Raw genomic sequence first — 23,272 nt, 5'->3', positions numbered from 1 at the left:
TACAATCAGTCAACTTCATGCATTTATCTCTTGATATTTGCTTCTTTAGGACTTGGAAAGATATTTATATTCCAAGGGGTTATGATTCCCCACAAGCCATTCCACCTTCTAAACTATGAATCTCTTACTTTCCTCACATTTTTTTAAATGGGCCATTTAAAATCTCTAATTTTAGAATTAATTAAGGTGTATATATTAAGCAATGCTATAAAACTCGGATCAGAGCGGCCGGTTTGACCGATTGAACCGAAAACCAGCTAGGAGTTTGATTGGAGCAAGTCCGAGTCATTGGATCTTTAATAAATCGGATTGGTTCAGAGTTAATTCGAGAACCGGAGATCGGACCGAAAACCGGTGCAACTTCAGATTTTTGGTCATTTATTAAGTAAAACAAATTTATTAAATAATTTTTTATATCAAAGGGGCCGATTTAAGGGACCCATTACAATGCGACATTCACGTCTCCTACATCGTGCAGGTGCACCTCTAACTCGGTGGTGTTTCGACTGTACTGTACCTCCTCTGTATGTGAGAGAGCTTTTTCTCTAGTAATTAGTTAAAAGCTTGTAAATGTCATTTACTTATAAACTAGTAAAAATTATCCTTTTATCGACTTTAAAACCATTTCAAATAGTTCACTTTGAGTATTCAATTTTTCATTCATCACTTGCCTATTTTGAGTTTATAATATACTGTTAAAAAGATATCATAATATAGAATACATTGATATATTTTAAGTTATTCTAAACTTTATTTATCTATTGATAAAAAAAATAACAAATCAAAATTTGTTTATAATTTGCTTTATATATATATATATATATAATTTATAAAAATAATTTTAAATTAATTATATGTATATTTAATATATATATATATCAATTTTATTTATTTACTTATTACGTCATCCGACCCTATCAATCTGAATAATCTGAACCGATCAAGTGACCCATGACCTTCTATAAATCCGGTTTGATTGTAACAATGATTTTAAAAGTACTTATGTTTTTACATTTTCAATTCAGTAAAAGAAAATTCTCAAAAAATTCAGTAAATAAATTGAAATTGATGTACAAACTTACACTAAAGTTGAATTCAGAATTTAAATATAATTTTTTTGAAAAAAAAAAATAAAAATAATCTTGATATTTCTATAAAATTTGATATCAATGAATGGAATATTTTTGTTTTAGTTTACTTTATTTTATGGAAAATTAAATTTAAATTTTATAGAAATATCAAGTTTAAATGTTGAATTAGATAATATATAAATATTCTCCATTTATATTAGGGTAATTAATTTATTAGTCTCTATATTTTGACAAAACACATTGTTTAGTCCATGTATTTTCAAAAACACATGGTAAAGTCCCTAACCTTTTTCTCGATGAACTGTTTAGTCCCTAACATTTTTCTCGGTGAACTGTTTAGTCTCTGCCGTTAGACTCTAATGAAGATTCTATCAGTCAATTTCTTCTTTTCCGTTATTTTCCCTTCCTTTAAACTCTACTGCATCTGAAATCAACTTTGAGTGTTCTTTTTCTTAATTTTCTTCTTAATCGTTCAAATTCGTAAGCATTGGGTCTGTTCTTTTTCTTGTTCTCCATACAAAAAGCTTCTTCTTCTAAATTGGATTTTCTCTTCTGAAATTTGAAGGTAAATAGTAAAGGATAATTTAGTCATTTCTGAATTCATAAACGGTAAAAAAATCTAACAAACAGACAGAATGACTAAACAGTTCCTGAAAAAAAGGTTAAGGACCTTACCATGTGTTTTTGAAAATACAGGGACTAAACAGTGTATTTTTTAAAATACAGGGACTAATAAATTAATTACCCTTTATATTATGGGTTTTATTGAAATGTTGAAATATCAATTTTTTTTTTTTTTAACAATAGATAATTTTTTAAGCAGCATATAGAAGTGGAGCAACAAAAGTAGTGAACATTAGGAAACACCAGATAAATCCTCCTTTCAGTGGTTCAAACTGAAAAATCAGTTATCCAGCCATGGCAAAGCTTACGAATGACGGGACTTCTCTTTCTAAACTCCGCAATACTGGCTGACTCCATTACTACTACAGACTCCACTTCTCAATCGACGAAAAAATGGAAAGTTCAGAGAGCATCGAGTCCTTGAATGAATGGGAGCACGTGCAATCGGAAACCCACCCTCAAAATCCCATTTCTATTTTCCCGCCTAGCAGCCACGAAGGCCTTCAAATCCCACCGCCCACGCCATCATCGGACTCTCAAACTTTTACTCAGCCGTGTGCACCAGTCGGGAGTAATGCGGAAGACGAAGAAGGGAGAACATCTGATTCCAGTCCAAATTTGGGGGATGAGATTGTGAAGCGTTTGAGGTTGCGATTAGAGAGTTTTAGGTGTGGAATCGTTTGGATTGCAAACAGAGCTCGTGGTAGAGGTGCGTTATTGTCATTTGCTTCAGTCAGTTTAGTGGTGGCCGCGGCGGTGCTGCTGTACTCGAGGTTGCAGAGGTGGCGTCAACGGGTCCGGGAACAGAGCGAGAATCGTATGATACTTGTTATCAAAGAGAAAGACCAGGTGCGCTGCTAACTTTGCTTCTTGTATAATTTGTTCTACCTGAATTTCGTGGATATACGATGGATTGCTAGATTTAGGGTTTTCAGTCATGTTCTGCAAATGCTGAACTCATAGGAAACGGATTTTCTTTAGATGTAATGTAGATATTGTTAATTTGGGCATAAATTAATTATGATTAGGCCAAATTTATCCGATCAACATCAGACCGCCATGTTCAAAAATTGATTTCACATATTGTGATTTGTTTGGTTTCGTCTAAACATGATCCGTTTTTTAACAGAATTGAATCCATGTTTTGGCAAATATGGAGTTTTCTAGAAAAAAAATACTAGTGTTTTTAGGGCAAGAAACTAGCAATGCAAAAAATGAATATATGGGTGTTCGTGTTTTTGCTTACTGAACATAATTAAAGAGATGTACCGAAGGCATTTAGTTAAAATTCAAGAATTAAGAACAAAATAGCGGAAAAAGCAGAGAGAAGAAGGAATATTTGGATGAAGAATTCTTGCATCAGAGACTGACTAGCAGAGTGCTCTGGAAATAAAGGCAGAGATCAAAATACAAAAACAGATCAACTAAACAACCAAAAGTGAACAGTATTATCGCAATTAATTGTTATTAAATATTGCTTGCCTGATCTTGCATCAAGCAAGTTATCAAGTAATTTTATGAGCAGCAAGATCTTATAATTGTCATTCAAATTCTCTCTAACTGCTTTCTCTCTGGAGGGATAAGGTGAAGAACAGGTAGTTGAAATGAGGGCCTGCGTGATGACTGCCTAATTACGTGGCCTCCATTTCAACAAATTTCCCACAACATATAGTCTCTACATATCAATTCTCTCGACCTAGAGGGAGGGAAAGATAGAAGTTAGAACAGCAACAAAAGAGAAAGAGGTTGGGAGAAATTCTTAAAACACAATTATAATCCGTGGAGCATCTCTTTTTATAGCAGATAAGGAATTGGGTTATTTAGTGACTGCATCACCACATGTTGTCTTCACAGAAATGATGATATAAGGAGGTACTCCCTCCATTCCAAAATATAAGTCATTCTAGGTTGTTTCACACAGATTAAGAAATGCAATTAATGTGAAATGAAATTAATGAATTTACATTGATTAAATAAAAAGAATTTCTCTCTCATGGAAAACTATACTAAAAGTTCTTGAAAAACTAGAAAGACTTATATTTTGGAAAAAAACTCAATTGCTAGAATGACTTATAAAAAGGAATGGAGGGAGTATTATTTACTCGTTTTTCGAAATGCAGAAAATTTGTTCTTTGATATATACATACATGCACAACATATTCTAATGTGTTATGGAATTAATATATGCATGAGCTAATTGACTATATTCTGAAATTAATATTTATAAGTAACTTTCAAAATAATTTGATATTTCACGATATACTTGGCCAATATTAGACTGCTGCGTATAATAACTGATTCCACAGTTTATTATTTAATTGTTTGGTTTTGTTAGAAATGGTAAGTTTTACCCACATTGATCTATCTTTTGGCAAAAGGGGAGCAGATTATAATTATTTTATGGCAATAAGTTATTACTCCAGTCATATGACTAAAGACAGATTTGGTCTAAGAATTTATCGTTTAGGTTTAGGACCTTATTATGTTTCGGAGCCATTAGTATAGGTGATGGAGCATAACTCTTCAGCTTTTCTCTAAGATTTGGCATGTGCACTTATTTCTTGATTCATAATGCTCAGAGCAGCTTCATAATCTTGTGATAGCTCCATTAGCATTATGTGTCCAAGAATTAATCCATCTAACTTCATTATCATTAAGCAGATCTCATCATGATCCTCAGAATTTACATAAGTGGCCTGCTAGATTTTATGAGTTTGATACCACTTCTTCTTATAGGCTCAAAAAGGTACAAACTCCATAAAGCATGAACCGTACCATTAAGGCAAACCTAATTGGTAGTTTCCGTGCATTTACTTATGGTGAATATGCATCTATGATCTTTAACTATGATATGATATGATTTATTGAGTTTTCTTACTCGAGTAAACCGTAACAATCAATCAAATTTCATATGGTTTTGCAGAAGATTAACCAGCTCTTCCATCATATTGCACAAATGAATGAAATGTTATCTGCACGCCGGAGAGTTCCAGTCATACGAGTTGGCTGATTTGCCAATGAGTTCTGTCTGCAGGTGCAAATAGTATTATAGATATCTTCATGCATTTTTATGTGTGTGTGAGAGAGAGATACCTATAGTGTTAATACAAGTGTGCTTAGATGTTCTGTAACATGAATTGGATATATTTGTATGTTTTTTTTTAAAATATTTATGGTATAATGTGTTTGTATGTTCAAGTAGTGGATTAAACAGTTATATCAAATATATTTGGCATATAAACTTCGGAGTTCTATTTATAGCGTTGGCATATTGAGTATTCTTCGAAGTGCCACAGCTATAAGGACAACTACAGTTGTTTTCAGAAGATAATAAATATTTATTTTGTTGAATAAAATCATTTATCTTTTTTTCTCCTAATAAAGTTACTTTGGACATTTTCAGTTATTCTCTTGTCGAGTTGCTTGTCTCTAGTAAGAAAGCCCACAAGGAAGAAGCTAACCTATGATTTGAGTTGGGTTGGGAATGCTCGCATGATATCCTCACACATGGATTAATGACTCTTATCTGTTAAAAAAAATGATTGGAACAATTTATGGACTGCAAAATAGAGCAAAAAAAACAAAAACAAATGTCAATAATTTTTTTTACTGCCACATGATGGTAACGTGTTATTGAAATACAGTATTGATCACATACACCTTAATGAGCATGTAGAATTAGCTCATTCATCGTTAGATCTAGGTTTATTAAAATCCTAAGGTATTTGCTCATTAAGGTGCATGTGAAAATTCTTGATTGAAATATGTGAATAGATGTCATGTCAATATCTCCATCAAGAGAGTGAACGAAGAACATTCAATGTGACTTTATTGAGATAAAAGTAAAAATAAATGATTTTATTGAAATAAAATGACGATTTATAATTTGATTGAGAGCTGTCGTTTTATGATTGTAGATCCTAATTATCCGTAAGGACGAGTTTGGTTACAAATCTACTATAATAAAATGATTTTGGCAGCATTCATGCTAACTATTCATTGCTCATATAATATATAATATATGTTTTTTTTAATAATTTATTCGAAAATTCGACGCTCGTAGACACATTTAAGGATAATTTCTGTTATAAATATAACAATGTCATAGTCATATTTCTAATGTGCTACGTAATATGCTTTAATGATTATATGTAGATGTAAATTCTGTGGCAAAACTATATATTATCATTTTATATTTATTTTTCTACAAAAAGAAAAAATTTAAATGCATATCTTAATATCACAAATTAAGTTGAGTTAATTGTAATGAATTATTGATAAAATTTCATATGAATATAATATAGGGATAAGTACAAAAAAAAAATGTCTGTGGTATACCGGTTTTGCGAACTCGAACCTGTGGTATTTTTTTGCAAACAGAGGTTTGTGCTAAACGCCGTAAGCAAAGAACGGATTTTTTCACTCACTCCGTTATTTTTTATGACGTGGCACTTTGACCCAAATTTTGACCAGGGGCAAAACAGGGATTAAATTAAAATATTTGATATTTAAACCCCAAAAATGAAATCCCCAAAACCGCAACACTTATTCTTCTCCCCCTTTCCCTAATTCGATTATCCTCTCCCAAAATTGCAAACCCTAATTCCTTAATTGGATACCCAACACTCCCCTTTCTTGCACGAATCGGAAATCTCCGTCCACCGTATTGTAATCCCGAACGCGTTGTGCTAGGTTGAGTCGAACATCCTCAAATTCGTGGGTGCAGGGAAGTCAAGAAGAATGGTCAGGACCTCTGAGATGCAATTGCGGATTCATTTCACCACTACGAACAGCTAAGACGTCGGAGAACATGGGCAGGCGGTTTTTTAGTTGTGGGCGTTTTAAGGAGGTGAAGGGCTGCAATTTTTTTTGAATGGATAGATGAATTACCATGTAGGAGGGGAAAGATGGTGTTATTAGCATTGAAAGAGGAGAGAAAGATATACGAACAAGGTATTTCCATTGCTCAGAAAAGGATTGAAGAGTTGGAGTTGGAGTTGAGTTTGGCTAAAAAGATGGTGGCAGAAAAAGAACTCACGGTGCAGAGTCAGAGGCAAGGAAGAAGATGGACATGGAACTGCTGTATAGGAAATGTAGTTTGCTTCGTTATTGTCATAATAGGGTTAGAGATGTATTGGTTGGATTTAGGGAATAATGATAGGAAGTCTTTGGCATCCTGAATTGTTCTTGGATTTTTTGGTATGCATTTGGTATTCTGTGATACCAATTGGCATGAAATGGGATTTTGTATGAAATGGTATTTTGTGGTATGAATTGGTATTGGTATTTTGTGATATGAATTGCTTAAGTTTCATGTTGTTCTTGATGACACAAAATGGGAATGTTTGCTTAATCTGTTGGTTAGCACTATGGTAAACTGAAGTAGGTTCTTTAGGTATGGTTTAGGGTTGATATTGGTGACATTAGTAAGCACAAAAATTATGTATTTGCAATGGAGCCTGTAATTGACAAAAAATGGACACATATTGGTGACATTAGCTAAGGTTGTACTTGGTGGTCACAAAATTGACACAAAACTGTGTTGTAGAAACCTGTAATTGACAAAAATTGGACACATAATTGTATTGTAGGAACCTGTAATTGACACATAATTGTAAGCATTATAGAAACATGTAATTGACATAAAACCTGTAATAGAAGATGCATTACACAATCAGTAAATAAACATAGAAGATGCATTGCAAAGCAGTTAAGTCAACATCGTTCCAACGTATTAACTAAACCTGTAATTACATACACAAAAACAGGGTACTTCAGACCCGCTAGCCACATAAATAGGGTACTGCTGGGTACTTCAGACCAGCAAAAAAACATCTAACATACTATAAGCATCCAAACAGTGCACTTTAGGGTACTTCATACCCATAAAAACATCTAATCCTAATCTCATCTTTTCAACCTCCGCAAGATATCTTCGAGTGTCATCCTGCTTGCCCTAAGAGGCTGTGAACTCGCCATAGGCTGTGAACTCGCCATAGGTTGGGGCTGCGAACTTGAAACTGCAGGTATTCTTGTAGAGAGTGGAGTTGAGGCTGGTTGTGGCTGTGACAATGGTGTTCTTACACGCCTCCTTGGCAATGCAGATGATGAAGGCCGAGATGATGGTGCAGATGTACGAGCGTTCTTCTTTGGTCTTCCAGCCCGTCTAGGGGGTGAGGACTATAAAAAAAAACATGAAAACTACATCATTAGATCAAAAAATTAGATAATGTAAACAAATGACCATGTCTACCCGATATAACCTTACCTGGACATTCAATTCTTTGTTTTTGGCTCTTCTCATCCTCCTTTGCCAGCCGGTTTTGCCTGTAACAGACGCGGTACAACCTCTAACATTATGCCCTTCTTTCTTGCAATTCCCACATATGACAATTCCTCCTGCTCTTGTTACCTTGTATGGATTTCTCGGTTCATCAGACCGCCTAGTTCTTTTCTTCTTAGGCCTTCCTGCAGGTTTTTTCACAACCCATGGGTGGATATCTGGAAGATCAGTTTTCTCCCATTCCTTTTTGCTTGGTATTGGTGACATTATATGACTGTATACACTTAAGTAAACAGCTTTGGAGAAGTACTTATGCACATATATCTCAGACATCTCCCTATTCCTGAAAATAGCGGATATTGCATGTTTGCAAGGGATACCACTAAAATCGCACATCCTACAGCTACATGTCCTATCTTGCAAATTAACAACACTTGTGTAATCCTCGCAATCAACAGAATAAAGCTTCTGCCCAGCAGGAGTCGCGATACAACCTCTAGCACTCAATTTGAGCTTCTCCAGCTTCTCTTGATAGTAAGGACAAATATCACCCCTATATTTCTTCATACCTTCAGCATTCACATGAATTCTCTTCATCATTTTCTTCCTAATCCACTCAAAGCAACTAACCACAGGTTTATCCCTACTCTTCTTAATATAAGCATTGAAGCACTCACTCATATTGTTTTGCACAGCATCGGATTTAGTTTCAACTGAGAAAAAGCACCTGGCCCATGTCTTGGGATCTTTCTCCATCACCTATGTCCATGCTGCTTCATCAAATACCTTAAGCTTGTCCATATAGTGTTCCCACAACCTAACAGTCCCAGCTTTAGCAGCATCCCACAACAGCTTCTTGTACTCTAGTCCTTTGAATATGAGCTTCATGTTGTCATACATGTGCTTCACACAGAACCTATGCTCTACTCTAGGAATCAACTTCTCCATAGCTTCAACCAAACCATGTACTCATACATAAACAATTATCAAAATCTATCGAATTCCATAATAATTAGATCAAACTTAAATGAAACAAAGGTATTGTTACCTTTTGCTTATCAAACATAAAAATCCACTTTGTTGCCATGGGATTTCCAAAATCAGTGAATAGATTTTCCAAGAACCACTCCCACGATGCTTTGCATTCACTGTCTACCATTGCCATAACCAATGGATACATTTGTTCGTTTCCATCTCTTGCCACAGCAGACAAAATTTGGCCACCCAATGGTGTTTTTAGAAAGCATCCATCAAGCCCTATAATTGGTCTCAAGCCAGACTTAAAACCTTCTAGCTGTGCACTGAACCTCACATACATATATTGGAAAGTAACTATCTCCTTAGGTAGCCTTGTAAGCTTTCCTTCTCTAGGCACCTCAACCCTTTCCAACTCAAGCTCAGTTTTAAATCTGACCCTGCTACCAGGCATCTGTTTCTCTATTGTTGCACCATAATCAAACAATCTCCTGTATTGCTCCATTGCAGCTCCATCAACTAACTTCTTTGCAAGGTTTCTTGCTCTGTAACACTTTGCTGCAAACACCTCAGATCCCAATTCCCTTTGCATCTTATTACCTAGCGCATCAACATCATAACTGGGATTGTCCCTCAAATCCTCAAGGTATTTCTCTGCAATGTAAGAAGAACCTATAAGCCTGTTTTTGTTATCCCTAGGACGCTGATGGACTGGCTGAAATGTCTTCACTTGAAATGTGTCATGTCCACATAGCTTAGAAGCATGCACTTTGAATCCACATTTATGCTTGCACCTAACTGTCACCTTCTGTTGATTGTTATTCATGAAGATGTAGTCATAGACATTCTGGATTGACCAATCCTTCAGAGCCTTCCTAAACACACACACATTAGTAAACCTCATACCTACACATAGCTCGGGATTGGCAGAACCAGTATTCTCACTGAAGTCCGTATAGTGTGGACCTTCATCATCAAAGCCCTTCAAACTACGCAACTCATCACTATCATATCCTCTCTCATTAAATTCTGCCATATCGTCATCCTCCAAATCATTGGCATCTACATCTGTCCTTGGGATATCTCCAACTGGCTCTACTTCTTCCTCTAAAGATTCTGACTCACTCTCCTCCTCATTGCTATCAATACTTTGAACATAAGTACTATCTTCAGAATCAGACCCCATGTCATCATTGTTAGCAGTGTGAACATTTTCATCCTCCGCATCACTGACATCACTGTCATCAGAATCAGATCCTCTTTCATTAGTGTCATCACTGTCATCAGAATCAAACCCTCCCTCATTAGTGTCAACATTGACACTAGTATCATAATTGTGTGCATTATCCACATTATCATCATTGGCACCCATACCCACGCCCTCATCATTGTAAGCCTCCTCAACACTCTCATCATTCACACCAATGTCCCCCAAATTCTCATCATTGGCACCAAGGTCAACATACTCAGCATTCACACCAATCTCCCCCAAATTATCATCATTGGCACCAATCTCCAAATTATCATCATTGACACCAATCTCCTCCAAATTATCATCATTGGCACCAATCTCAACACTCCCATCATTGGCACTAACCTCAACACTCCCATCATTAGCACCAACCTCAACATTCTCATCATTGGCACCAATCTCAACACTCTAATCATTCTCACCATTAGAAGAAGGGTAAACATTCTCACCAACATTATTAGAGCCAGCTGCATTTGTGCTTGGGATCTCATTCATGTCACACCTATTGTCATCAATAACTTGTAATGGCTTTATCTCCATGTAGTAAATGTCTGTATGTGGATACCCTGCATTAAAGTCAATGAAGTCTCGAACACTCTTATCGTTAATAATCTCCTCAATTCCTTCTGATCCAGATAACCCAGCAATCTTGTACCACATTTGTACTGAGTGTTTATACCCTACATCCTTACCAATATCCGCTAGCTCAAAGTAGCTCATGTAGTCAATATCCATTTTCACCATCCTCGTTTTACCTCCAATATAGAGTTGTTTGTCCATGTCTACCCATTCACCACCGTAATGAATAATCATCGTATGCATTGTAGCCATGATTGATGTACATCAAATAAGAAATAGCATATGAACATCTTTAAAAGCACAACTCTGAACTCACATGACATCGAACTAAAGACAGTCCAAATCAACAAACTTCATTCACACTAACATGCAACCTTAACAACAACAACATATAAACATTCATTTGTGCCATTATTACTGTACATCATACAAGAAATAGCATATGGCGATCGTTAAAAACATAACCCTGAACTCATAGGACATGAAATTAAAGACAACCCAAATCAACAAACTTCATTAACACTAACATGCAACCTTAACAACAACGACCACAAATTCGTAACAAAACAACAAGAAAATCGTATATATGAATTCCTATCGTAAAAACCCTAACTAAAAGAAACAGAACGTGACGAAATCGATATTAGAGAGTTGTGCGAACCGTGTATGTACCTTGCTTTCCAAGCTTTTACACCCTCAAAAATTGGTCTTCACCCTTACTTCTGCTCCTTCATACTTCCTTAGGGTTTTCTGTTTTCTTGGAAAATAGGTTGGAAACGAACCGTATGATGCAGGAGATGATGAATTTCGACTTTTCCCCTCCAAATTCCGACTTGATTATGAGGTTTTTCAGTGGTTTGTGGTGCCTGGTGATGTTGAAGTTCAAAGGTTGGAATAGGAAGAGTTGCGATTATGGGGTCTGTGTTTTGTGGGTTTAAATATCAAATATTTTAATTTAATCCCTGTTTTGCCCCTGGTCAAAATTTGGGTCAAAGTGCCACGTCATCAAAAATAACGGAGTGAGTGAAAAAATCCATTCTTTACTAACGGCGTTTAGCACAGACCTCTGTTTGCAAAAAAAAAAATACCACAGGTTCGAGTTCGCAAAACCGGTATACCACAGACCTTTTTTTTGTACTTATCCCTATAATATATGAAAGGAAAATAGTGAATTCCAAATGAGTACATCTTATCTTCATAATTGTGATATTTTGTGCATCATAAATTAAACATACTTTATATATACTACTAGTGAAATTTAAAGAAGTGTTTGTTTCATCTTTTTGGAGGCATGTTTAGCATTTTACTCCAAACCGCAGGAAATGTAGCATTTGGTTAGGTTTATATAATCGTAGCGTCTATCATTTTCTTTGAAAACTGTCACGTTTTGGAGCTTTTTACGAAAAGCTCATTTTTTAAGCTTTTCATAAACATCTGTTTGTAGTTATTTGTAATTGATAAAATTATCCTCTTTATTTCCACAAAAAATATGTTTCTTTGTAACATTATTTCTATTTTTATAACATCATTACCGAAAAAATAAAGTTTTGTTGCGTTCAATAAATTTTTTATTTAAATTATTTTTATTAATTTGTGTAATAATTTTTTTATTGATTAATTTAAAACAAATTCATATTAGACATTCTAAATACTAATAACAACAGTTCAGTGTCATTTTATCAGACACTGATAATTAAATAACTAATAACAAACAAACAAACAACTTGTTGTAATCGCAAACAACTAACATCAACACTATAAGCAAATAGCTAAACCAAACAAGCCCTAAATATACTATAATTTAATTAGGCCTAATACACAAATAACCCTCTGAACTTGTCCAAATGTTGCAAGTGCACCCCCCCCCCCCCCCCACTTTCAGTTGTAACAACTTACCTCTCAAACTTGTATAATTGTAAAACATAACCCCAAATTGCGGACTGAAAACGCAGTTGATAAACACGCACTGCCACATGTATTAGGTTGAAAAGTCAGACAATACACGTGGAAATTGTTGTAATTATTTATATATTGTAAGAATAATGGCCTTTTTTTTATCCCCAATCCCTAATGAGACCATCCAATTCTCCGTTCTTCTCAATGGAAAAGCCAAAACCCTAATCCCCAATCCTTAATCTCCTAATCCCTTCTGCCCGCTTCAATTCTCTGTTTTTCTCTTAATCCCTAAGCTAAAACCCTATTTAATTATTGATTTAATGAATCAAAATTGAGAGAAACTAACAATTCGAAGGAGGAAATCATCAGATGAGAATGAGGTGAATGAAGAAACTGCAACACAGAATCAAGAGGTAAGCTTATTTTAATGTTTTAATGGTACAATGATAGGGAAAAAAGTTAGATTATTTTACGTATTTGGCATTTTTGTGAATTTTGGTTAAAGGACAGGGCAAAAGTTAGAGTATAGTATATTAGGGTTTTTAACTTTATGCTTTTGGTTGAGTATCTGAAAGTCATTGTCAATGTTTGCATTACTTTGTTGAGTATAGTATAGTATATATTTTTAGATTAGATTCCTTATTGTCTTCTCACGGTGGCATATGGGAGAGCGTGATTTGAGCATTAAAATTCACCATGGAGGTAAATTAGTGATAGGCAATTCTGGAACTTGGCATTATGTTGATGGGTTGGTGTATTTCAAGTCAAAGATAGATGCTGATAAGTTTGGGAGGTTGGATATATTGTGGAGTCTTAAGGATTTGGGATATACAAATTGTGGTCCTATTTATTAATGTCCTAAAGATACAAATAATTATATAGAATTAAGAGATGAAGTTAGTGTATTAAACATGTTAAAGGATAAAGACAAAAGTGCTTGGTTGGATGTCTACATGGATTGTTTGCCTGATGACTTTGTTAGAGATGATAAGGTGGAATCTAGGGCTGAGCTAGAAGTGGTAGCTAACATGGTTATAAAAAGGACTATATTATATGTTGTTGCTGACTTTACTCCAAACAAAAATATTCACCATTCATTTGAAGCAGTAGATCTTGATGGTGGGAATGAGGGTGATGTAGAGGAGGCTGGGTTAGAAAGTGATAATGAATCTAAAACTACTGATGATGAACTGTATGATGTGGAGATAGATGATGACAATGGAAGTGATAATGATGCAGAGGCTTTAGAAATAAGGAAAAATGTATCAAGCTATAGGAAAGAAAGGTCAAGACGGAACATGCCTGCAGATCCAAGTGTAATTGAGTTAGGGGAGGTTGGTATAGACAAGGGATTAGAGAGTTATATCAAAGAGGGAAATAAGTATGCTGGTTTACTTTGAGGTGATGAAGACTATATAGGAAGCTCGGATCTGGACAGTTTTGCTTCAAGTGATGATCAAGAGGATGAGTTCGAACATAGACGTGTGAGAAGGACTTTGAAAAAAGTGCATTATGATCCAGAATGTGAAGAACCTTTATGGGAACTAGGTATGGTATTTAAGAATGTGTATGAATTTAGAGAAGCAGTGGGAAAGTATGCAGTGAAGAGGGGCGTATAATTGGATTATGAAAAAAATGATTTCCATAGAGTAAGGGTGATTTGCTGTGAGAAATGCCCATGACATATGTATGGGAGTTTGGAGAAGAAGACAAAGAATTTTGTTGTGAAGACATATTATCTAGTCCACAAATGCATGAAGACAAACAGAAACAGGCACTGTAATTCTCTGTTTATAGCTAATTATTTTAAGGAGAGAATTCTGGATCAACAAAATATCAAGCTGTGGAAGTTGCATGATTTGGTTAGAACCAAATTGAAGGTTCATGTTGGTAAACACAGTTGTAAAAGAGCAAAGATGATAGTACTTAACCAATTCATTGGTGATTATAGAGAAGAATATGCTAGGTTGTATGACTATAGAGATGGACTGTTGAGGTCCAATCCAGGCATCAATGTGGCTATTAATGTTGATAGGAATTGGAACCTAAGAGACTAATTTTCAGGGGGTTTTATGTATGTTTTAGTGTTGTTAAGGGAGGGTTCAAAAAGGGATGCATAAGATGTATTGGATTGGGTGGATGTTTCTTGAAGGGAATTTGCAAGGGGCAGTTGTTGGTAGCTGTGGCAAGGGATGGCAATCACCAGATGTATCATGTGGCATGGGCTATTATAGATGATGCTGAAAGCAAGCATACATGGCATTGGTTTCTGGAACAGTTGATATTAGACTTGGAGCTTCAAGATGGTGAAGAGTACACTATCATTTCAGACATGTAGAAGGTATGTTATTATGTTGTTTGTTAGCATTTAGGATGCTTAGTAGTATGTTATGGTATTATTGTGATATGTTAAAATGATTGTATGATTGTAGTATGTTATTAACGTGTTAGTTTTTTTATGATTGGTATGCTATGGTATTAATGTAGGGTTTAGAGACAGCAATAAAGGAATTATTGCCACAAGCTGAGCATAGAATGTGTGCAAGGCACATTCTTGCCAATTGGATTTGAACACACTACAGGGGATATTGGATTTGAACCTACTAAAGTTAAATCCAAAGGAAAAGGCCATATGTTACCTAATGAGCTCCAAGAAGAGAGGGTGCTGAGAAGGGCTATGTATGAAAGCAGGAGGATGCATAACTCATAAGCATCTCATACATCTCAAATGGTTGGGATATCAAGTGGTCAACAAGCCCCTTAGTCTTCACCAAATATGGACAAAAATGCAACAACACCAAGATATGCATCTCAAACAGCATCAACTACTGCAAGACAAGTTCAAAGCTCCTCTAAGGAGTCTCAACCTAATATTGTGAAGTGGTTTTAAATTGTAATCTGAAGGACATGTAATTTTTGGTTTTTTGATGCAATTTGTATTCTGCTCATTGTCATGAACTGGTGTAATGTTATGCAATTTGTATCAACGGAATATGTTTTTTTTTTGGACAAGCAACTTAGTTGTAGTCAAGATGGTACAATGAAGCTTGTTGCTTTTGGATAGTGAATGACATTATCTTTTAGGCCATTTTTAATGACAATGACCATTTGTTTCAGTTTATTGCTGTGTTGATTTTATGCTTCTTTAATGTTGTTTATGTTCAGATGTCAAGTTTGAAACTTGTATTGTTTCAACTGCAATTTATACAGGTATCACACATTTTTTTTGGCCAAATCAAAGCATTCTTATTCATTGTGCCATAAATAATTTGTGCTTCATATTACACCAACAAATATCCTAACAGAAGCCAAAATACACAAAAGAAAGCACACCAAAATTATAACAACATCCCACAAAATATCCCAATCACAAACACCACAAGGAACTTCAACCAAACACCCTGAATGCATCTAGCTTCTTTTTTCCCCTCATCTTTGTCCCTTATCTTCCTCAATAAACCAACCATCACTTACTTATAATGGGGTTCTATGTAACACTCCATTTTTAAAACCGTCAATTTCTTGAATAGTAATAAATTCTATTTAATATACTAACAAAACTCAAAAGCTTAGTAACATTTCATTTATAAAACACAATAGGTTCAAATAAATGAACCCAAACGTTTAAAATTTATCAAAAGTGCAGACAAGCTAGACTATTAGTAATATGAACCTAATAATGACGAATCCACATACTGGCCGACCCAAACGAGCGTCACTAAGCATTTAATGACATTAACCTGAAAAGAAAACTGGTGGAGAGTGGGGTGAGCTTGGGAGGCTCAGTAAGATAGCTAACTATATACATAGTACAGCCACACGCGCATACAATTCAGTTTACATGCATTTAATATTTATTAGTTATCAAGCAAAACATCCAATACTCAATGAATTACTATTAAATTATTCAAGGGCCCTGCTTACTCTAGTCTAGTAATACCCAATGGTTGCTTGGCCAATAAAATCATATACTGGGATACCCTGTCGTAACAAATACCTGGTATCCCGTCTTCTAGGTACCCTATCGTAACAAATACCCGGTACCTTAACACCCTGTCGTAACAAATACCCGGTGTTTATATTTCACGTGATCACAATATTCCTTTTTCTCATTCCAATTGCAACCATTGAATATACTATCATAGTTTAAGCTTTTATTCTCATATCTCTGACATTTTCTAGAATCCAATTTACATTTACCACATATATATATTTCTCATTCTCATGCCATCATCGTCAATGTCATCCTCAAATATTTTCCTACCAATAGGATCATCATTAACGCATCGTATAGACATGTCAAACACATAGATCAAACCAATTACACAATTTATATCAATTAGTCAGTATAACAACAAACACACAATCAGAGTAATCATATATTTAATTAACTACTCACATTCATTACAAGCATATCAATCAATTACAATACACATACAAACAAGCAAACAAAGAGCTACGTATATAATTAACCACTTACAGCATTCTGAACGATAGACTACTGAATCCACGATCGTCGAACCATGAACCGCTTAACCATCGCATCCTATATAATTTATTTACTAACTCATTAAACAAACACCATAAACGTGATGATTAAGTAATAATTGAACCATTTTCAACAGATCCATAATCCACTTTATTAAAAATAAAGATTTTGATTATATATATAAAGGGGTTAAATTTCCAAAAGCTTAAAATTCTTCACTGTTAACTCTCAATAATAATAATAATCATATGGATGAAAAAAACGATTTAAGGAATAAAACCATTCAAAACTTTCATAACTTTTAACAGGAACAAAGCCAATTAATTAATTATTGAATGGTTCTTATATATGTATATATACACTTGCAAATATTCAAAATATAACAAATGCTTGATAAAACCAAGAGAAAAAGGTAGGTATAGAACCTGGAAAAATTGAGTTGCTGTGATTCTTCAAAAAGAAATTGCGGCTCCTATAAAAAAAAAGTTTAGGGTTTTACTCCTCTTTCTACTGTCTATAACCGCCTATTTATATGGAGTCCATTTAAATTGAAAATTACTTTTACACCCCTAAATTATTATTCAAAAATATATGTCATAAAGAAGCTGATAAAGATTATGGGTCGAACACACCCAGACTCATCAGCCCAGCAACACACAACTAAGCCCAAAACTCACCAGTCCACAACAGTTCTATAAGAAGACTCCTAAACACCCAATTGAGAGGTCCGCTACTTTCTCTCTACATTTAATTTCGTCTCTCTCTAGACTTGGTTACTGACTTGGTCGTTAGAGTGTTCTCAGGGACCATTCCCAATGCAGGGACGAAAATAATAATAACAATAAAAACATTAAATTGATTTTAATTATTCTAGCTAATTAATTTTCTAGGATTTAAATTTTGAGGACGTTACATTCTAGCTCTCCATCATACCACTTAAAATATCCACAACTTGGCTCTTTCCCCAGAAAAAAATAAACAGAATTCATCATGAATGCATTTGCTTTGATTTATTCCACAAAAACAGTAATCATCATATAAATGCAGCATATTTAAGATCTGGGAATTTTTTTACCTCGTACTTGAAGCAACCGTAAAAACGTCTCCCCGGGTTCGTATCACGCCATGAAATCTTCAATGGAGCTATTTCTCCACATAAACACTTTTTCACCACCATAATATCCCAAAACTTTGAATCAAGAAATCACTAAAAAACAAAGAAGAAGAAGAAGAAGAAGAAGAAGAAGACCAGTGTCGCCTATTCTATTCCCTTTTCCATACGTGCCTGGAAGCGAAAATGCTTTAATGTTAATATAAAGGAATCAATGGCTGTTAATGCTTTTCCATTCTGATTCAATAGAAAGCAGAGCATTCTTTGCTTCAGATTCCATTCCTGAAAACAATTATTTGCGACATATGGACCAGAGGAATAAGATGGAGGAGAATGGAGGATTTCTGATTTGGAAATTTTTTTACCGTTAGGTTGAAGAATTAGAGATTTGGTTACTTAAATGTTGATTTTTTTGGTCCAAAGATCTTATTATCACACTCCACGCACGTTGCAGCTTTTGTATTTCATGTGTTTCTTCAATTGCAGTCCATATCAACAATTTGAGGCTATGGTTTACAATTGGACAAGTTTGAGGTGTAAATTGTTACAATTGAAAGTTGGGAGACAGTTGCAATACTTTGACAAGTTCAGGGGTTATTTATGTATTGGACCATTTAATTACATTGTTTTGGATTATTTTTGTTTTGCTTGATATTTTAGATAGGATTTCTTGTTTACTCGTATTTTGTTAAAAATCGCTTATTACCCCCATTGACCCAATAAGATTGGGGCCAGAATGGGCCATTCAAGCGGCCTGCTTAGTAATAGCCTTTGACGGCTTACCTCCCCAACACTCCACTGTTTGCATACCATTTCGTTTCATCTTTCTTCCATCCTCACAGTTGAACACGGCAGACGGTTCTTTCGATCTACGCACCTCCTCTTGTCCTCCATCGTCAGGTTCTGCTTCCTCATTCTAAAAACTCAGTCTCTCTCTCAATTCTTTTTTTATCTTTTTGTTGTCGTTTATTCTCCTACAATTTCAAATTGAATCTGTTTCCCTTCAAATCGAATCTGGGGAAACTGTACTAAATTTTCTTTGGGAATCGTAGTTTTCTTTTCGAGTAATTGTAGTTCACTTGAGCTTTCAGCACTTATTTCCTTTTCCGTCAACTAATTCAAATGCATGTGAGTTGGGCAAACTAGCGATATTCTATTTGAAGCTACATTTCTGTTCAATACCGTCAGTTCCTTGATTATCGTTACTCAGTTCTGCTATAGTTTGAGCATATTTTATGTTTTGTTGTGCCCTCTGTTATGGATATATGTGTTCTTTTTATATATATATATATATTTTTTATCTTTTCCCTAACCTAGATTGATTTGCTATATTCCTCCATGTTGAACGCAACTAGGAGAGATACGAGGTAATTGATTGGACATGGGAGTGTAACTAACCTTCCAGTTGCTATTTGTGCAGCCTTCATTCGTTTCATTAGTTCAAGGGTTTCATTAGTTCAAGGGATTTTCGTTGTATTAGGTCTTTCAATTTTATGAACAAAGATCCAACTTGGAAATGGCTTCTCTTCACTTTTATTTTTTCTAAATGGATAGGACCTCCATTCAATTAAACTTTTGAACTTGTGTTTTTTGGTTCTTTTTATCATAGTTGGTGTAGATCATTGGTTGATGTGATGTTTAGATCCCAATAATGGATTACTGAGGGCATGGCTTTTGATCTATGCATCAATTGGTGACTTGGTCTTGGCAGTTTTGTTCTGTGTATTGGTACTTGGTAGTTTAAATGGACGAAGGATTTTGAAAAATGAAGAAGAGTGTTTCTTTTCCATGATGATTGTGTTAACTCAGCATATGTGCACCTAGCTAATAGGGTCTGTGCCCCATTGTAATGGTGTCACACAAGCCATAGACAATGCGTTGATTAATATTCCTTCCAGGATATTGATGCACCCTTGTAGCAGATTTAATTGGGTTTCGGTGCAGTGATAGCTCTGAATAGCTGTCTTCACCAGTTGGCACTCTATGTTGCCAAAAAAATTATAGCTTGATTATTTGCAAATGGAAACAATAGTGAAATCATTATTATTTATCACCCCGCATTTAGTTGCAGCTTCATAAACTCAAACATAACTGAGGATTTATCTTCTTGCATATGATAAACGTATGAATGGGTCGAGGTAAATATTTGAGGAGGCAAAGAACAAAATGAGACAGAGTGACTAGGTCTATTTATGTATTTCCCATTTCAACAATCATATTTTTTAGGATTAAAACCATATTTGGCCCCTGTGGTATCCAAAATTTTGTCATTTTCCCATTGTGGTATCATTTGGTAACATTTGCCCACTGATGTATTCTCATATGTAACGTTCAACCCCTTTTGGATGGAAATTTATCTCGGCATGACACAATTTTTAACACATGACATGTACACGCGACAATTGTGTTTTAAGTTTTTTCCATGTGGATTTAATATGTACATAAATAAGGATTTAATTATTTTTTCTTATTTATATACATATTAAGTCAATACGGAAAAATTAATCAAAACAATTGTCATGTGTACATGTCACGTGTCAAAATTTGTGTCATGTGGCAAGAATTAACAAATTAGTTAACTTTTTATCCAAAATGGGTTAAATGTCACATATTGGAATACCTCATGGGGAAAATGTTACCAACTGATACTACAAGTGAAAATGACAAAATTTTGGATAACACATGGGCCAAATACGCTTTTATGCCTATATTTTATACTTCTGCAGATATATATAATAAAGGGTGCCCTTTTTTTCTTTTCCTAGTGGAATGGTTAATCTATCATTATTTGCAAATGCCTTGCGAGATTAGCAACCTCATTGGATATGTGTTCTTCATTTGCAATACTATCAATTGGCTTATATAGTTAAAAAGATATTTTCTATTAACTGTTTCTATATTGCATAACTCAGCAGATTATAGGATAAAAAAGTTAAAGATTATTTGTTAATCAACCTCTTTCTTGGGTTAGATAAGCTCTTAGGAATTGCATTTATATGTTGGAGATTCATTGATTGCTGGGGTTCACTGTAGAAGATTGGCTCTTATGTAAAAAATGTTGGTTTGAGAGAACTTCTCTTTTGGCCCATGTAAATGGTGTGTTGATGGGGACTTGGGATGTAGATTTCTGAAGATACAGTGACAAACAATTTAAAATCCAGCAAGTAAATTAAATTTTTTTGTCAAGATAGATTACAACCATGCCTTGTAATTTTTCTATTTGTCTTGGATGCTTGCAATCCTTTTTACCTTCCTAATGTCATTATTAATAGTGTTTGATTCAAGGTTGGGCTTTTGAAGTTATTGTTCATTTTGCAGGACTGACATTTCAAAGTGTTTACAATGTCTGCCTCGTATCTTCCTGCAACTACTGATTCAATTGCTCAGGCATTAGAAGCTAAAAGCCATGCAGAGTCTATCACCATATATTACAGCATACTAGAAAATCCATCATCTTCTCCTGACTCCCTGAGGATTAAAGAACAGGCTATCACAAATCTCTCGGATCTCCTCAGACAAGAGAACCGGGCAGAGGACCTTCGAAGGCTTCTGACCCAGTTGAGGCCCTTCTTTGCCTTGATTCCAAAGGCTAAAACTGCTAAAATTGTTCGGGGGATAATTGATGCAGCAGCTAAAATACCGGGCACCTCAGATCTCCAGATTTCTCTTTGCAGAGAAATGGTCCAGTGGACCCGTGATGAGAAAAGAACTTTCCTTCGGCAGAGAGTTGAAGCGAGACTTGCAGCTCTTTTGATGGAAAACAAGGAGTACCCAGAAGCATTAAATCTTCTCTCTGGTCTAATCAAGGAGGTAAGACGATTAGATGACAAACTTCTTCTCGTGGACATAAATCTACTGGAGAGCAAGCTTCACTTTTCCTTACGAAACCTCCCCAAAGCCAAGGCAGCGCTAACAGCAGCAAGAACAGCAGCCAATGCAATTTATGTCCCGCCAGCTCAACAGGGCACTATAGATTTGCAAAGCGGAATTCTCCATGCAGAAGAGAAGGATTACAAAACTGCTTACAGCTACTTCTTTGAAGCATTTGAAGCATTTAATGCTCTTGAAGATCCCCGAGCTGTATTTAGCCTTAAATATATGTTGTTATGCAAAATAATGGTCAATCAAGCTGATGATGTTGCAGGAGTAATATCATCCAAGGCAGGGCTCCAGTATTTGGGGCCTGAGTTGGATGCAATGAAAGCTGTTGCAGATGCTCATGCAAAACGCTCTCTTAAGCTCTTTGAGACTGCACTCCGGGATTTCAAGGCTCAGCTAGAGGAAGATCCAATTGTTCACCGACACCTTTCTTCCCTGTATGACACTTTATTGGAGCAAAATCTGTGCCGGTTAATTGAGCCTTTTTCCAGGGTTGAGATTGCTCATATAGCTGAACTAATTGAACTACCTGTGGATCACGTGGAGAAGAAATTGTCCCAGATGATTCTGGATAAGAAATTTGCAGGAACTTTAGACCAAGGTGCTGGCTGCCTCATCATTTTTGATGATCCTAAGACAGATGCAATTTACCCAGCAACACTGGAGACCATTTCCAACATCGGTAAGGTAGTCGATAGCCTGTATGTGAGGTCGGCCAAAATTATGGCTTAAATGGATGGATGTAGATTCTGTTGATTAATCTGGTGTCCATGTCTACTTCTTAATGGATGAATGCTAGACAGAAGAAGGATTAAACTGGTTCTTTAGCTTAATGAGTTTTGAATTATGTCTTTTATCCACCATGCTGATTTGACTGGTTCTTTTGTCTTTGAATGGAATTCTAAATTCTTCCATGGCAGGCTGTTTCTGTGTACTATTTACAGGTCAGGTTGTACTTATCCTCCCCTTTGGATTTATGATGTCAATCTATCTTCAACTTTGGATGCTTGCTATGGTACTAAATTTAATGTGATTTTGAACATTTGGTGGATGGTTGGTTCTCTGATTTCTTTATATTTTTTTCGTTGGATAG

General features: G+C 35.3%; 1 protein-coding gene and 1 long non-coding RNA gene across 3 annotated transcripts; both read left to right on the top strand.

Moving 5' to 3' along the window:
* The first annotated feature begins 1,938 nt into the window (after positions 1-1,938).
* On the top strand, positions 1,939-4,913 carry LOC136217778 (uncharacterized). The gene is made up of 2 exons (XR_010683536.1): positions 1,939-2,564; positions 4,639-4,913. It is a non-coding gene; the product is annotated as an uncharacterized lncRNA (long non-coding RNA).
* A 14,132-nt stretch (positions 4,914-19,045) lies between these two features.
* LOC136217777 (26S proteasome non-ATPase regulatory subunit 11 homolog) lies at positions 19,046-23,230 on the top strand. 2 transcript variants are annotated; one of them, XM_066004427.1, is made up of 2 exons: positions 19,046-19,200; positions 21,619-23,230. In XM_066004427.1, exon 2 carries the CDS (start codon positions 21,643-21,645, stop codon positions 22,909-22,911), a length of 1,269 nt encoding a protein of 422 aa, XP_065860499.1. In that variant the 5' UTR covers positions 19,046-19,200; positions 21,619-21,642; the 3' UTR covers positions 22,912-23,230. The 2 variants fall into 2 exon arrangements, with proteins under 2 accessions (XP_065860499.1, XP_065860500.1); XM_066004428.1 differs by lacking the exon at positions 19,046-19,200 and adding an exon at positions 19,240-19,428.
* The last annotated feature ends 42 nt before the right edge of the window (positions 23,231-23,272 follow it).

The sequence above is a fragment of the Euphorbia lathyris genome, chromosome 2, assembly GCF_963576675.1.
Source record: "Euphorbia lathyris chromosome 2, ddEupLath1.1, whole genome shotgun sequence".
Lineage (NCBI taxonomy): Eukaryota > Viridiplantae > Streptophyta > Magnoliopsida > Malpighiales > Euphorbiaceae > Euphorbia > Euphorbia lathyris.
The sequence above is the reverse complement of the archived record's forward strand: the minus strand, read 5'-3'. Positions and strand labels throughout refer to the sequence as shown.

Excerpts from the sequence above, each read along its gene's own strand:
- LOC136217777 (XM_066004427.1), top strand. The coding sequence starts at position 21,643 with ATGTCTGCCTCGTATCTTCCTGCAACTACTGATTCAATTGCTCAGGCA.